This window comes from Haemaphysalis longicornis, unplaced genomic scaffold (assembly GCF_048455015.1).
Source record: "Haemaphysalis longicornis isolate Haplotype H1 unplaced genomic scaffold, Haemaphysalis longicornis Haplotype H1 scaffold_7, whole genome shotgun sequence".
Taxonomy (NCBI): Eukaryota; Metazoa; Arthropoda; class Arachnida; order Ixodida; family Ixodidae; genus Haemaphysalis; species Haemaphysalis longicornis.
The window spans coordinates 154,937,323-154,953,335 of NW_027526422.1; the positions used below are offsets into that span (position 1 = coordinate 154,937,323).

General features: G+C 43.0%; 1 protein-coding gene across 1 annotated transcript in view; it reads right to left on the minus strand.

Annotated features, from left to right (window-relative positions):
* Positions 1-846: 846 nt before the first annotated feature.
* The window catches only part of LOC144145345 (uncharacterized), a 32,573-nt gene continuing 17,406 nt past the window's right edge, over positions 847-16,013 (minus strand). Inside the window, exons 4-6 of the mRNA XM_077676915.1 lie at positions 9,681-9,755; positions 6,698-6,751; positions 847-1,012 (exon numbers count right to left, since the gene is read on the minus strand). Coding sequence (XP_077533041.1) covers positions 929-1,012; positions 6,698-6,751; positions 9,681-9,755 — 213 coding nt within the window. The 3' untranslated portion in view covers positions 847-928. The remainder of the gene's footprint in view (positions 1,013-6,697; positions 6,752-9,680; positions 9,756-16,013) is intronic.

Below are 16,013 nucleotides of genomic sequence, written 5' to 3' on the forward strand. Positions count from 1 at the left end.
CTTACACACAAGAAAATTGTTATTACAAATCGCTTCGTAAAATTTCTGCCCTTTCGTGTTGTCTCTTTAATACGCCTACGTAGTATGGTATGCATTAAAATCACCGACGATTATCAAGGAATGTCCTTTGGCGCGCTGCTTAACCGTCTTGAAAAGTTTATCGATTTTACCCAGGGATGATCATGGGGGACTGTAACTATTCAAAATGAAGATGCTGGCTTGTATCTTCTTGTCCGGGATGATCTCGACAAATCTATAATCAAACTCTGTTGGTAGGGTATGCACCACGATCGCTGTCCTCGCTCTCTTATCAGTAGCGTACGTTTGGTAACCCCGGAGAGTCAATCGTCGCTCGTCGCTCCTCGCGCCAAATACGCCTACCGTTTCTGCTTTGTTTTTGTGGCTTTGTTTTTAAGGTGTTATTGAAAAGCGTGCATTGCTGCAGCTAACGGACAGCCCGGCAACAGCCACCATACGGCCTCAGTGATGTAATTCGGGCCGTACAAGAACGTCAACGCCGGGAAAGAGAGAAAAATATTTTGAATGAGTTTCCGGATAAAGAAGTTATCTGATGAGCATAGAGCAGTAATGTTTGGCTGAGGTACTTTGCGAGGTACCTCCTAATTTAGGTACTGGGTGTGCTGGGTGACTACGTTATGCAATCCTTTAAGACTTCAGAAAAAGTTTAAAGAAGTTTTGCAAGGTCCCTTTAAAAGTTATTTGATGCAGTGCATTGAAAAGGGAAAATCTGATGAATATAAGCAGCGATGATCAGATAAAAAATTGTGTTCCAAAACATATCAAGCGATGTACGTGCTTTGGAAGAAAAAAATGTCATCCGTTAAGTTTTTATTCTAATGACAAAGAAAATATTGTTAACACGAAAATTCTGGGACCAGCTTTGAGATGATTGGTCCTGTATTTTTTTTCAGCCAGATATAAAGTTCCTGATGTAGTCCACAGTTTGGAGAACATAAGGGAGGTCTTCAGGTCTCAGTCTCTTTACACAGCCCTGAAACATGTACAAAAAAGTTACGTGAGAGGTGGGACTTGTAATTGAGATATTTGAAAAAAACTATTACCGCAAAGAGATTTTCAAAATAAACAGAAGTTCTTGGGCTGAAGAATTGTAGAGGAATCAGAATAAAAATAATGGAACAATCAATGCTCCTCCCCTAATGCCGCAAATGATGCCTTTGTTTATAATTAAAACCAGGGCGTGTGTGTAAAGTAAATTTCGTTTAATTTTGAGCTTCGCTGCTGCTGCAAGGTCCAGGCATGGTTCGGCTAGGAACGCAAATATAAGGGTTGATAACTGTCTGAACCTGTAATGTATCAGCTGGCAGAGAAAAGTTTGAATGGCCGAAATTTTTGTCCGTCTTTTGCGAAACCAGAGAACAGAAAAATCGTATTGTAACGTTTAGATATATAGTTTCAATCATCAGGGCAGTGACTCTAGGTGTCCAAACTGGCTAGTTGAATCTCCGCAGGCTTTGATTGGTTCCAGGCTTAACGCGCCGACGTAACGCAGGTGATGAGGCGCGCCGTAGTAGGGGGCCCTGGATTAATTTTGACAACATGGTGATCTCTAATGTGCGCTGAAATCCCGTACACACGGGCGTTTTCTTTTATTCCGCAGGCTATGATGAGGCGCCAGGCAAGAACCTGAGTTTAAAGATAATCCAGGATGGCCTCGGTCGTGTTTGCTGCCTTTCCACTCGTAGTTGCCTGGTGACTAAAAGCGACCGACGAATTCGAAGAATGCGACAGTTGGTGGATATGTTATCAACTTGAGGAGTGCTCAGATCCGACACTTGGCTTATTTGTCTCAGTTAGATTCAGACATGCGTACATAACACGCCCGTAACACAGGAAGAGACCCATTGAGGAAGATACTACAAAGCCAGTACGCCATCTATGCTTCTATGTGACATGGGCACATCTTGTTTAAAAATGTTAACACCGAAGGTGCTGTGTTTACGCTAATTTGATTGGCAGGTATGACAAGGGCATTCCGGTTCCTGAATGTACAGTGTTGGTTAGCACGTTTGTTTTTATTCTCTAAAGAGCTAAATCTGAGTGCTGCATCGGAGCCGCAATCCTGTCGAGAATTCTTACCACAACGAGGAACATTAAGTGGAGCTGAAGTGGTTGTAAACGGCTTCCCCGTCCTTCCCATGAACTATTTGTTTTATGCGCTCGAGAGCAACTTTAGGTTCTCTGGTACTACTAGCTTATAACTAGTTTTAGGACTTAAAGTCTCTACTAAATAGCATTGAAGGTGCTGTATGGTGATTTGGTATGTTTTAATTCTCGCGTATTTCTACCATATTCGTCCTATACTTAAAGCAAAGTTGCGGGCTGTCTGAATCCCACACACATGTTTTAGGTAGGAGGGTTGCCGTACTAGCATTATTGTTTCCACAAACCTGTTAGGATATTGCAGGCAAAGCGCACATCTCAGGTGAAAATATGAATGTGGTGGCCTGGCGTATGGTCTCGCGATGTTGTGACAAAAAATGGAAATGGGTTCGAAGGTATTGTTTCGGACAAGACAAAATAGAAAATTTCAGATTTGGTACGTTGCTGCAGAGCTGCCTAAAGAGTAAAAACGTTTCAGAGAGTTTTACTTTTTTTTTGCATAAAAGAACCCTGTAACGGTTTTCATAAACGCTTTCATTCTTTCCTTCGCGCCTGGAAGGACTGCGAAAGCTAGTTATCGCTAGCACGGAGTGAAACTGCGTGTTTTGGTCGTGGCACCAGTTACGCCTTCCGTTTCTGATTTGCTTTTGGGGCTTTATTTTTAAAGTTGCCATCTAAAAAGCGTTAATTGCTTCAAGTGAAGGAGAACCAGCCAACAGCCGCTACGTGGATGCAGAGACGTAATCGGGGACGTCGAAGAACGTCAAGACCGGAAGAGAGAGAAAAATCTTTTTAGCGGGTTTCCAAGCTATCTGAGTAGCATCGAGCAGTAATTTTTGGCTGAGGTACTTTGTGACCCCCTCATCTACGTGCTGGGTACGTAAAGTGACTACGCTCTGCAAGCATTTAAATTTTCAAGAAAAGTTGAAAAAAGTGTTGCAGGGTCCCTTTAATTACTGTTGCGACACCAAACAACACACTCGAATATAAATGGCCGCGTACAGGATCACTCTGCTTAAAATGTGGTTTAAAGACGGCAGTATACTGCTACAACTGCCCTGTAAATGCCTCGCCTGTGTTTTCCGCCATCTCTCATGCTCTTTTCCTACCATCTCTTTCCTCCATCAATAAGTACGGTGGAAGTTTGCTCAAGTCACTTCGCACGTTCCACTGCTCGCACGCCGACTAATGGTACCATTCGTGGCTGCTGCCCCTTTTGGAATGCCTACACGAGGTCTAGCTCGCGCGTTGCGCTTTTTTAGTTTTGGACAAAAAGGTTGTTTCCGCCGCCTTTTTTTTTTCGCAAAAGGAAGGGGTCACGTGTTTTTGTTTAAACAAACATTTTAAGTACTTCATATCTATCAACGTTTTCCTCAAATATACGCAATAATATTTGTGCTGAAAAATACTGACACGTATGGAGTGTGTTTCTTTAAATATATTTTTAGAAGAGGTTGCCTATACAAACTTTTTGTTCAAAAATTGTATAATCTTTCGGTCAACCGACACACAGACAGACAGACAGACAGACACAGACCGACAGACAGAAAGATACAAAAAGTTTCAGATTTCAGTTGCCGAAGGAAGGATACGTTCTATAAAGATCCCTGCAAGCGTATACAAGACAGTTTGGGCAGTCAGGCGAGCTCACTAAAAGTTCAACCGCCTAAATGTAACGGCTGGAATGCGCCGTAGCTGCACCTCAAAATAAATTTACGCCGTAGTGGAGGGCTGGTTACAGGTCTGACCACTTAGCCACCTTTACCTCGCACCAAAATCTCGAGGGCATTCGTATTTGTTATTTGCTCAAAGACATCTCTGGGACTACATACAGGATTTTGTGTTTTGAACGGGAAAAGTAGTTCAAATGAACACGTGTGTGTGCTCCTAATTCGTATGACAACGTCCAAGTTAATAGAAATTGTTGAACAGCCCTTGACTTTATGACAGATTCCGCCATTCTCACTCCCCGATCGAATTAGAAAGAATCAGAGAGGTTTGTTTGATTACGTTAGTTTCGAAGTCAAATATGACTTCCTAAATGCACGTAATATTCTGACACCGGTTATCGCCTCTGGCTTAACCACTTGAGTGAGTTTTTGAGCATTCTTTTTCGCATGTAGAAGTTTCCGCCCAACGCCAAATTCGCAAACGGGAGCGAGCTCTTAACGGCAGCGGACTTTGTAAAAGGCAGGCTTCTCAACCTGAGCACGGTTCTTGTTACGCCAACATTAGTCATTACGCATGTTATCCAACTGCTGTGCTTAACAAAGCAGGCAAGGTGAATCTCATTTTAGATCGGGGTGCGTATCCAAGCTGCTGCTGTGTTTAAAGAAGACGTAAACGCCTTTAAAGAGTCCACCATTACTCAATTTATTGAAAGGATATCTGCTGTTACAAGGACCGCAGTCGACTTGCATTCTGGATAAGTGGGTTTGGTTCGCACACAGTTTAACTATCAAATCCATTTTGCTTTCTTGGGCAGCTTAAACCTGCACTTTATGATCTATCTGTGGGTATTGTATGTCTGTCAGTCCATGCTGAATTCAGCCTAGCTCTCAGAAGTTAAGACAATTGTTCCACATCCAGTTCATACGGGCAAAACCATTCCAAACCTCTCTCTGGTATCATACTTGATACGTGTCAGCATAGTCGGGCGAAAAATAAATCATTAAATGCATTCGATGTAAAGCATTAGTTCGTAGAACGTATGAGTGTTGCTCTCCTAATTTAAAAATGGGTGCCCAATTTTTGCGCTGGTGCCTACACCACGAGGCGGCATTCCATGTCCAACAACTAATGGTTTGAATAAATGGCTTGCGAAAAGTACAAATGGAGGAAAATTCGATTTAACTCGGCAAACCTCCATCATGTTTATTGTGAAAGCAGCGGGGCGGTTCTGGAAGAGGGCGAGAGCTGAGGAGAGGAGAAGTGAGCCATTGAGGGTCAGGGGCGCTAAGCGATTGTTGTCTTTACAGGACATTTGCACTGATGTCGAAAGATACACGACAGTTTTTTTAACTCAGTTACTTTTATTCTATTCGCAGGGCCCTTGCACGCGCCGTTTTACAGTTAGGGGTGCTAAAAGACGGTTTTTCTGTTTCGATGGGGCATAACTGTGTTACACTAAAATGGCTGAATGGACAAGGACTCCCTCGCATCCTCGAAACTCATCCAATTTTGAAATACTTGCATGACATTACGTTTTGATAACGAAAGCTGTATGTAAGCAGCAAGGTGGGCATTTTGACAACGTATAAAGGTGACCAGCGTGGATTTGCTAGCTGCCGTTGCAAATGGGACGCGAGTGTTTGTTTTGTCAGAAACAACTTTTCAATATTTAAGAGCGGAAATAGCCTCCACGTTTCCGATGATCTTAGGCGCACCTCACAAATCAGTGACTATAAGTTTGTCTGTTGAAGTAATCGAAGCGGTTTTTGTTTATAGGAGTACCTTAACAAATGTAAAATGCGTGTTTTTAGGTTTACTAGCGTTCTCAGTAGGGCCAATGAGGTTACAAATACTTCCACACACACTTACAGAATTTTTACAACTTCGTAACAAATATTTACAGCTCAGCTTTTCCCAATAATGCCCACTGCGGTGGCTGAGGAGAAAAGGCATTGTGATGCTGAGACCAAGGACGCGCGTTCGATCCCGGCCGCAGTGGATGCTTTTCTGATGGAGACTGAGAGAAAAAAAGACTGTTTTTTGAGGTTTTGTCGGGTGTCAAGGTTCAGCAGTTAATCAACTTAATTACGAGCCTCGCCTACGGAGACAGTCATAGTCTAAACGTAGTGTCGTCTCGGTAAGCTCCACTATCAATCGTGTCCGAATAAGCTGAAGCCCTTACTTGTCTAAAACACATCTAGTTGATTGTGGTGGAACAGAGCAGCTTATCTCCCTCTTCACGAGGATGGATAGCGATCTTTTCACTGTTCAACCAAATATGACCCTTGATTCAGTTTCTGTGTAAATAACCCATCAAATAGTTCCTTTAAACCTGGCGCTATTGCACTACTCTAGCGTAAACCCGACAAAGACCCTTAATTTTGCAATCCTGCTAACAGAAAGCTTTATAAGAACTAAAAAACCTGGGAGAGGAAATATTATTACTTCTGCTTCTGATTTAACAATGTGTTATAGAAATGTGCGCGCTGGCATGCTTAGTCATTCGGTTTTGGTATTACCAGAAGAAAGACATGTATTACCATATTAATGCCACAAAGCTTCTTTGACTATAATACTGGTATCAGGCAAAGAAGATTAATATTTCAAAAACAGCCCATATTTAACTGTGTCCTAAGCTTGTCCTTTTACTGTAGTTTTTACACTGCATGCCCTGACCTTGTTTTTCCTTCGAAATTTAATTTATTAAACTGTTGCTACACCCAGCGTGCGTATTTTCCTGTTCTATCCTTGTGTACGCGTCTTCAGGGATGGGCTACACCATTCTTTAAAGAATCTAACAACAGGCCCAACACCAAATGTTTCTACGATAATACCACAACAGGCAGACATGCTTGTACTTCAATGAGAGAAAAGTTAAACTTACTTTGAACACATCCACAGTCTTGTTTATATCTAAGTTGTACCTTTCCTTAATTTTCTACAAAAAAGTAAAAAGCTGTTAGTAACCTCCTCCTGCTTTCCGACATATTTCGTGAAGAAATATTTCGCTACATTTTTTAAATAGTTAGTTAATACCTAGTTTCAATTTGAACTACGTTATTCTTTGTTGGGTTGCGTAAACCTGCAGGTTATGGTCTGTTCTGTTCTATAAAATGTAGCGAATAAAGGGCGGGTTTTCTGTTTTATGTAATCACTTCGGTTTACGTATTTCATGTTAATGCATACGCATCCGTGAACGCCCATAGCTAACACCTCAAATCCCGAACTTGCAACAGTGTAGTGAAAATTAAGGTACAGAAAGTTGAGATAAGCTGCTCGCTTGAAGAAGTAGTAGCAAGCAGCCAGTTAATTTATGAACAGTGTCACGAACACCTGCATATAAAATGAACAATAGAATTCGATAGGAATCGCTTAAGAGTGGCTTCTTCCTGTGCTGGCTAAAAAGTAAGACCGAAAATCGGAAAATGCTAAGATCTCTCGAATTAGAGACGTAGCCTACTTTAAACGCTTCCGTGATATAGTCTTTCGGGGAAATACGAACACCGGTATAGAATATTTTAATAAATACACAGATGACTAGAGTGATATTGTCAGTGAAAGCAAGTCCTCAAATTACAGTAAAAATTAAAAGCGAGAGTGACCAGAAAGTTACTTATAAAAGTGGTGAGAGGCGGTTTATTGTCGGCTGTAGTGTACTGCTCCCACCGGCATAGTAACTGGTGCCTTTGGTGAACATGCTGTTAGCGCGTTTGTCCACAGATGTGTTACAAGTTTTATGACGAAGCACACGTTGGTAAGGGAGTATGCGTAGACGTTGATTCCCATCTATAGTGCTACCTCGTTGTCCTTTTTTTTCGTACCGGCTCATCCCATAACTATCAGGCTGAGTGACGAAGATGCCTTGGAGCAATATATGTCAAAATTGTTTGCCTAGCATTTATCCGCTGCCAGACTAACTAAAGCCTCTGTTGCAACATGTGCCATTCGAGTTTTTTGCACTATCGTCCAGTCGAAGTAAGGTGCGAGGCTGCATATGAGCCATAGCTGAGGCTTTGTTGTAGAACAAACGGCTCTTCCTATTGAGGCAGGCGTTGTTTAATGTTGTGCAGCCAGTGCACCACAAAGCTGCGGTTGCTTTCCAATTAGTTGGAAATGTTACAATGCATTCCGCCTCATCTCTTTCGGGCATTGGTCTGATCTCTTGCTCAGTTCCTATAAGACATCTTAGTGATAAGTTGGCCGAAATCAGCCCATAGTGTGAGAAGGGTGTTCAATCATCGGTAAGAGGTTAACACAATTTAGCACCAAGTGTGCTTGCAGCTTTCCCACTCAAGAACTGAGAGAGGTGGGAAGTCTTCAGCTTGAAGAAAGTGTTTTTCTAGCTTTAAGAATTGAAAAACTGTTAACATGATCTAATGAAGAACGCTGCGTATTGTTTTTCTTTGTTGATTTAGGTAATCTCAGCAGGCCGCTCGACCTTGATTGTCAAGATTCTTAAGTATTTATCTAAACCTTTTGTTCTTTGCACGTGTATTCCAGTCCAAAACATGGTTTCGAGTCACGCAATACGGTTAGGCTTGCCTGTGCAAAGAATATTGAAGGCGGTGTTCTTTTGCTGGAATCTTACACTCTCCCTTTATACTCGTTGAATTCTTCTTTTGTGCTATGGTACTTGTGCTAGAATCGTTGAGGTGTTGTTGGTACTTTGAGGCAAGCGTATTTGGACTGACTTCCATGAATTTCTACAGTTTGAGAACAGAAAAGGGGGAGGCTGTAGACTTTTTGGAAACGGAAAGCGTTATGTAGCGCCAGGCGTTGCAGAAATAACATGCCGGTGTCTGTTCTATCACAACGCCGTCGCCACCAAAGTCACACGCTGTTATGAACATGGGTTGAACCTCAAGCTTGTGCGTTTCCTCACTTGGATAGGCAGTACGCATTTTGAGAAGATTAGAAAATACTAGCAATATTCGTATGAGTAGTCCATGAGTTACACATAAAGGCTATAATTACTTGAATGTGCATTTTTTGTAAATCAGTCAGGAAGGCCTTATTATCAATGTAATTAGAAAATATATAAGGGTGTACGTCACAAACAAAAAACTGGCTCATACCGCTTACTTAACGTCTGCGTCTCCTTTATGGTGACGTGAAAAGCTGCGGTGCCTGAACGGGTCATTATATTTCGTCGTCATATTTTTTAGTAAAGGCCCAAGTAGGTGGTATGTGCAGATGCCGTCAAATGTACCTGAAATACGGTCTCGCAATGTTATAAGAATTTATTCTTCTGGAAACGGCCTGGCTGCATTGCAGTGCGTATAAAGGAGTACTCAATAACAAAAAAAAGTTCCTGTGTACCGGTAATGGCTGCCATAAAGCCAGCAAGACAATTGTTTTGTGATATTTCCAAAACCTTGTTCCAATTACTTATGGCGGCATCTTTACATCGAATGCCTGGTGGATATTGCAGTTTTGTACATCATTGATATCGATGCAGTAGGCCGAGGTTATTTGCATCTTGTACTGCTTCTTTTGTTATTGCAGCAATTTGGATCCGAATCTTGTTGTCGGTAACACCGCAGAAGAGTTCGAGTTTAACGGCAAAAGCGGGTACGTTTTATGCAATTTGGAGGGGTGTAGGAATGATTGGAGACTCTATTTTCGTAATGTAATGCATTGCCCTCTTGAGCTTCACAATTTTAGAGGTATGATGTAGTATTAAAATGCTTAGTGACCCTTTTCCACACCAGCCGCCGTATTAAGCACTGTCGACAATTTTATTTACATTGTTGCCCGAAACTCTTTCGTGAAAATTCCAGTATGGTTAAGAAACAGACCCCAAGGTGTGATCTTGTGTGGCATGCAAAGGTATTATGAAGGCACGCTTGAGTGCGCGCTCTACTGACCGGGTAGGCAATGATCCACCCGGTTCCAATTTTTCGGACACATTCGGCGAACTTCTCGAAGAAGGTCGTTGAAACCTGCGAAATTACACAGGAAAACAACCATTTCTAGCAATAACACTTAGATTTGTAACCAGATTTATGCTTTCAAACAAGGGAACATCGTTGTAATGTTTCTAGTAAAACGCAAGTAGCTGCTCAGCGGATACAAAGTTTTTTACTGGTGTGTCAGATGCAAGCTCATGCCTGGCTTCATTAGAACTAGACTGGCATTGAGGGTATCAATCGAGATCCGGGTAATCGTTGAAATTGCTCTACTGACAGCGGGGACCGTCTCGACGACTGCAGTGAAGCAATACACAATCCCCGATCTGTCACCACACACAATAAATGAATTGCGTTAACAGGGGTCTAACGACGCTTTTGTGGCGCTTAGCAGCACATCGTGTTGCTCTCAGTGGAACGTTAGTAATTCGCTTCCTGTATATTTCGGCAAATGTGATTATATAAAACCTGGTTTGGTATACCTAAACGCGCTGACACCTTCCGCTTCTCAGCTGCGGCGCTCGTAGCCCTATGAAAGCTACCGCCCATTTAGCTCATGACGATCACTTATCCTGAAGCTGTGTATGCCAACTGTAACGGCCAAAGGTTTATGGTACAGAATATTGTGCTCCATCACGGTGGTTTATGCAACGTTAAAAATTATTAAGTGCGAATGCACTTGTTACGCTACCCTGAGTCACGCTTCTGCCACCGTCCGTCTTCAGCCGCAGGTGTTATCCCGCGCGCGCCTCTTCGCCCTTAGCAACGGCGCGGAGCGGAGGGGAGAGCGTGCGTAGCAACGGCGCCATGACGTAGTACGCCACGGGACGACGCGCGCTCTCGCCTCCTCTCCCCTTGGCTCGCCTGCCGTTTTCGCGCTCTCGCCTCCGTCTCCCCTTCGCTCGCCTGCCGTTTGCGCGTTCTCGCCTCCCACTCCCCCTTCGTTCGCCTGCCGTTGCGCGTTCTCGCCTCCTCTCCCCTTTCACTCGCCTGCCATTGCGCGCTGTCGCCTTCTCTCCCGCTTCGTTCGCCTGCCGTCGCGCTGCGCGAGGGTTTAAAGGCAAGGCTGTCGCGGCCCGAACGTGATCACGCGGATGTGTTAATGTAACTAACGGGCAAATGCCACCAAATTTCAACAAACTCCCCCTCATAGCATCACCCGTGCATTCGCACTTCCTCATGCTCCCCTTCGGGGAAATGTGGGGGCATTTTTTTGTGACGTCTGATCAATCCAATCGCGGTTTTGATAAAGCCGCCTTTTCTAACGTGATTGTAACAATACAAAAGGTATACAGTGTTGAGTACGCGAACGTGGTTTTCTTGGCCCCGTGTGGCGTTCTTCTGTTTCGTTTGATACTTTATTTCAAACAACGCATATGTCAGCATAGCGAGCGCTTTAAGAGTTGAAGGCTTTCCCGTAAGCGGCGGGGAAAACGGCTTGCGCTCTAAGGCTGTTGTTCGAAAGATGTTCTTAGAAACAGGTCTGCTTACAGTTATCGGGGAGAGGTAAAAATTGTATAAAGTAGCTTTCGCAAAGAGGTCGGGAGCAATTCTGCTGGACGATATACAATGTGAGGACCAAAATCAACCAACAAGGACGAACTGGCCTAGCCGGCCAGCTCCCTTCACAAAGTACGTGCAGGGATTACCAGCACGCAGAAGGGAAAACATTTTATCAAAATGTCAAGTTGGGTAACAGCACAGGACTAAGCGTGCCACGGAAACACTATTGTGCAATATTTTGGCACCAGCGCCGAGCAAAGGATGATATAAAAATGCTGTTATTTTCCAGAACCCCATTGCAAAAACTAACCAATATGGCTCTCCCCACATTATGGTGCTTCATTGCTGCCATGGCCAGCAGGAGCTTCCCGATGGATATTGGGGTACCATAAATGGCATTGAAATAGCGACTTCCATGTTTGGCGTACCCTTACTTACTCGAATGATTTTCGCCCTAATGGTACGCTAAATTGCACTGACGTCACAGCCGTAGAAGCGGCATTCCACGGCTGCTTTGAAGATTTTAAAAAAAGAAACGTTTACTTTTTGCAGTCCTCGTGATTAAATCGGGGGTTCCCGCATTGTATAACTACTGTACCGTTTCTCTAACAGCTTTTTTGCTCTTATCTGGTAAAAATAAAAAACAATTTGCACCGGCTAATAAATATTAATAACAACAGCCATAACTGAGCGAATACACCCTCTTATGTGTACCGTCATCCCTAAAGGCCTTAATTACAAGAAAAACGTCTGAGTTATTTAGAAAAATCTTCAGAGCGCTACACTGCATAGCAAAAAATGTTACGCTTGTGTAAACAAATACAATAACGTATAAAAATTAGCGGGCATTTTACGTTACCAGAGTGCCGTACATGCTAAAAACCGACTGTAAACTATCGTAAAAAATTTTAACCGGCTAAGTCATAGTGAATTTCCTTGTTGAATAGCACAAACTAACCCAAGTTTGATTCTGTGGTTGAAGATATCTTGAAAGTGGACTTGTCTGAGCATCCCCTAATGAACATGCTAGTGGCCTTCCTAATATGACATATTGTCTACACGCTTTCGATACTAGCATTAATCCCCTCGGATACAGACAAAGATGTGGACTTCGCAAGCTATTCAACATCCGCTGGAATTGACGGTATTAATGCTTAAGTGCTCAAAAAACTAAACACGTTGTCTGCCTTTTTCAAAGGATTGCTTTAAGGCATTATTTTATTTCAGTACGTGGGTAATTTCTAATGTAATTTCAGTATATGGGCCAGCCTTGAAGAAAAGGTACCGAATTATTTCTATACTGGAATTGCTTTAAAATTACAAAAATTGTGATTGCAACCAATACGGAAACTTTATTGTCAGTTTTCCTAATCCCCAACGCGGACTGCAGAAAGTGTATTCTGACGTCAACCAACCTAGTTTCTTCTTTAACGACATGCATTCACATTTTGATCGCAATAATAAATCACATTAGTCGGTTAGTCTTAGCCAATGCTGATGACAAAATGCTTCGCATCCAGATAAAGTCTCAGATCCGCACCCCAGAAGATACTTTCTTCGAGGATAAGGTTGATTTTAAGCAGTTTTTTTTTCTCACGACAACAGCTTGTCAATTCTGATTCGTAATCGTCTTTTTTTATTCAAGTTCCTCACGTCTTATTTAATGGTTGCCACTCCGAGTACCTTCGCTGGGGCCTGCTACTTTATCGCGTTTTGTTTTAGAAATCACCTGACATCGTTTCCTCCAGCACCCAAATCTTCGCTTGCGATTGTCTTGTTTACCGACTATCCATTTTCACGTTTGGCAAAACTGCTCCTGAAAACCCTGTCTTGTTTGTTGAAGATTATTGCAAGAAATCGCTTATGACGTATCGCTTTCTTAATACCCTTTATTCCGTTTTCACAGTTGCTGTTTTTTTGCGCCCAATAAACACAACCTTACAAACAGAACTACATCCCTAACTGCATTCGTCAAATACTTTTGCAACTCCATTAGCCAAGATCGAACATCGTCTAATTGCAGAGATTGATTTAGATATGTATGAACGTGTGTTTGGCGATCTAAATCAAAATATTTTCTTCCCACCATCCTTAAGTGCCAAAAAACCCTTGCTCCTTTAAAACTTCATTACGGCAACAACACAGCTCAATCCTACAAAGCCAACCACTGCAACGACCACCAACAAAATTCCGACGAGCACAGCCAGCTTCATCCTTACAAGCTATTCATACATTCTACGCTCTTAGGTTCTAAAATTGCAGCTTCAACACTTTAACTGCCCCTGAATTAATTGCACGTTCGTGTTCTTCAACTCTTTGCCATAAATAATTATTGTTCGTAAGTCATTGCACCGTAGTCTACCAGCGAAAGCTGACACCACGTCTTTTCAGCATTTCTTTTTTATTCTTACTGCACGTAATAACTAACAATCCCCGTGCCAGCTCCGCTGTAATACCTAAAATATTTGCTTTTTCTGTATTAAACGTACATTTTCTGAATACACTTTATTGATCCCAATTCGAGATAGTATTCGGCCAGCTTTTCTTGTTTTCCTGCTGGTCATGTAACGACCCCAAGTGCTGCTTTGAGGAATAAGTAAAAACAATAGACGTGTTGAATACCGCAAACACCTGTCTATTGCCCGTTCTACTGGGCGTTAATGAAGTATGTAGGGTACGTGAGCTATGGTTGCTACAAGTTTGCGTATACTACTTACTTTCTTAGAAACCAAAACAATTCTTCAAAGACTCACAGTTATACGTTTTTAACAATTATTGCCGGTTTACGCTATAAGCGTTGAACGATGTTATTTGATTAGTTTTGTGCAGCACAGCTCCAAACTGTTCTTTCATATAGTTCGCGAGTCAGTAAAATAGCGTTGAGGAGTCTTCCCATTCTATGAATAAATACATGCCAGCAACGCTCTGTTTTTCTTTCATCACCAGTGTGTCTGATTTTGGCGCTTTTTATGGAAGCTGCCCTGCACGAACGATCCCAATTTCCCACAATAATAGGTAACCGGGGAATGTTGCTTTTACTACACACTCCGGTCACCACAAACCCCCCGCAGGCGCTTATAATAATGTTCACACTAGCCACAGGAAGCCCTCTTCTGAGGCGAGGTATTGTACCCTCAGAATCGCGCTGTGCTGTTTTCTCGCACAGCATTTCTGTTTTCGCAATACTTCACTATTTTCAACGCCGAAAGGAACCACTCGACCAACAATCTGGTTAACCGCAAACAACGAGCATACCAATATAACCATTCTATCACCTTGGAATAAATCTACGAGGACCATTTCCGACGTCCACAACTGGCAACAATTTGATTGCTGTCGACACCGACTATGCAACCGGCTACGCAATCACGCGCGTCGTACCCAACAGCTGCGCTACGAATGTCAGCGATTGTTTTTTCAATAATATAACACTTCACCATGGAGTTCCCCGAGAACTACTGACTGACCGCGGCCCTTGTTTCTCGGCCCATGTCATTGATCACGTACTTATCCTTGTTCAAAACTGCACAAATTCGCAACAACTTACCATCCGCTAGACAATTGTCCTACAAATAGACTGAACAGGACGCTCACCGATATGCTGTCGATGTACATTTTCCGGACCACCTATACTGGCACGCTGTTTTACCATTCATGAAGTTTTTGTGTAACAACTCCCGACGTGATAATGCAGGCTACTTCCCATTCTACCCACTTTTTGGCCGCAACCCCACCCTACGGTTGAACACAATACTCAAAACTTCCAGCGTCCACCCGATGGAGGACGCTAATAAAGTTACCTCTTTCAGACCACGCATGCCAGCTCGTCCGTATACGGCTCAATGCTTCTCAAGCACGCAGAACCTTTTTTTTTACTACGACCCTCCCTGACCTGTACAGTTCTCACCCGGTTCACAAGTCCTCGTTTGGACGTCCCCTCGCCCCGTAGGTTTATTGAACAAGCTGATGCTCGGCGGTGGCGTTACTTGTCGGGTACCGCTTTAGGCGAATAATATCCCCCATTTGATTTGTTTGCATTCTCATTTAATTTTATTGATAGATTGTGAAGATTAGCGCGCCCGCGCTACAAGGCGGCGTGGCGCACCGTAGTGAATGGCTGAACATTAATTTTGACCACCTGGGGATCTGGAACGTTCTCCGAAATCTGTAATATATAGGGGTTCTTGCGTTTAGCCTTCATCAGAAAAGGAGCCGCCGTTGTCATTTATTTTATTACATGAAGCTGCCAGGAATACACTACATAAAAGACGAGGTTACAAAAACATACAAAAAAGCCTTGAGTCTGCTTGAAAGATGGCTTGTGACGCTCTGCAGTATGGCGCGGGAAGGTGGACGAGCTACTTGAAAGACATGGCCAATGAGATAGGATCTGCGAAACGGTGGGGAGATGAGTTTCAATTGCAAGAGCACTATGAGAATGCTTATAAAACAAGGAAAGCGTAGCAATGCGGCGGCGCGAAGACAAAAGAGACAGGCCAAGTTCTGCATGTAAAGAAGATATACTGATGATATAGGCTTAGGAAGAATGAATGAACCTAGTGGAACGGTTTTGAAGTGATTTAAGGGCAGTTACGCCTGTTGTGGGATCCACATTGACGACGGACATTCGACCTTGCTTGGTACAAGGGATAGAAAGCTCGCTGTCTTACATGGTGAGTTGTGTACCGCAGGGAAGGGTTTAGAAAACCGAGAGTACGATTGGCAGCTGCGATGAGTCTCGATATGGTCCGTCTAAGTTTGGTCACAGCACGAAGTTACGTCCAGGTA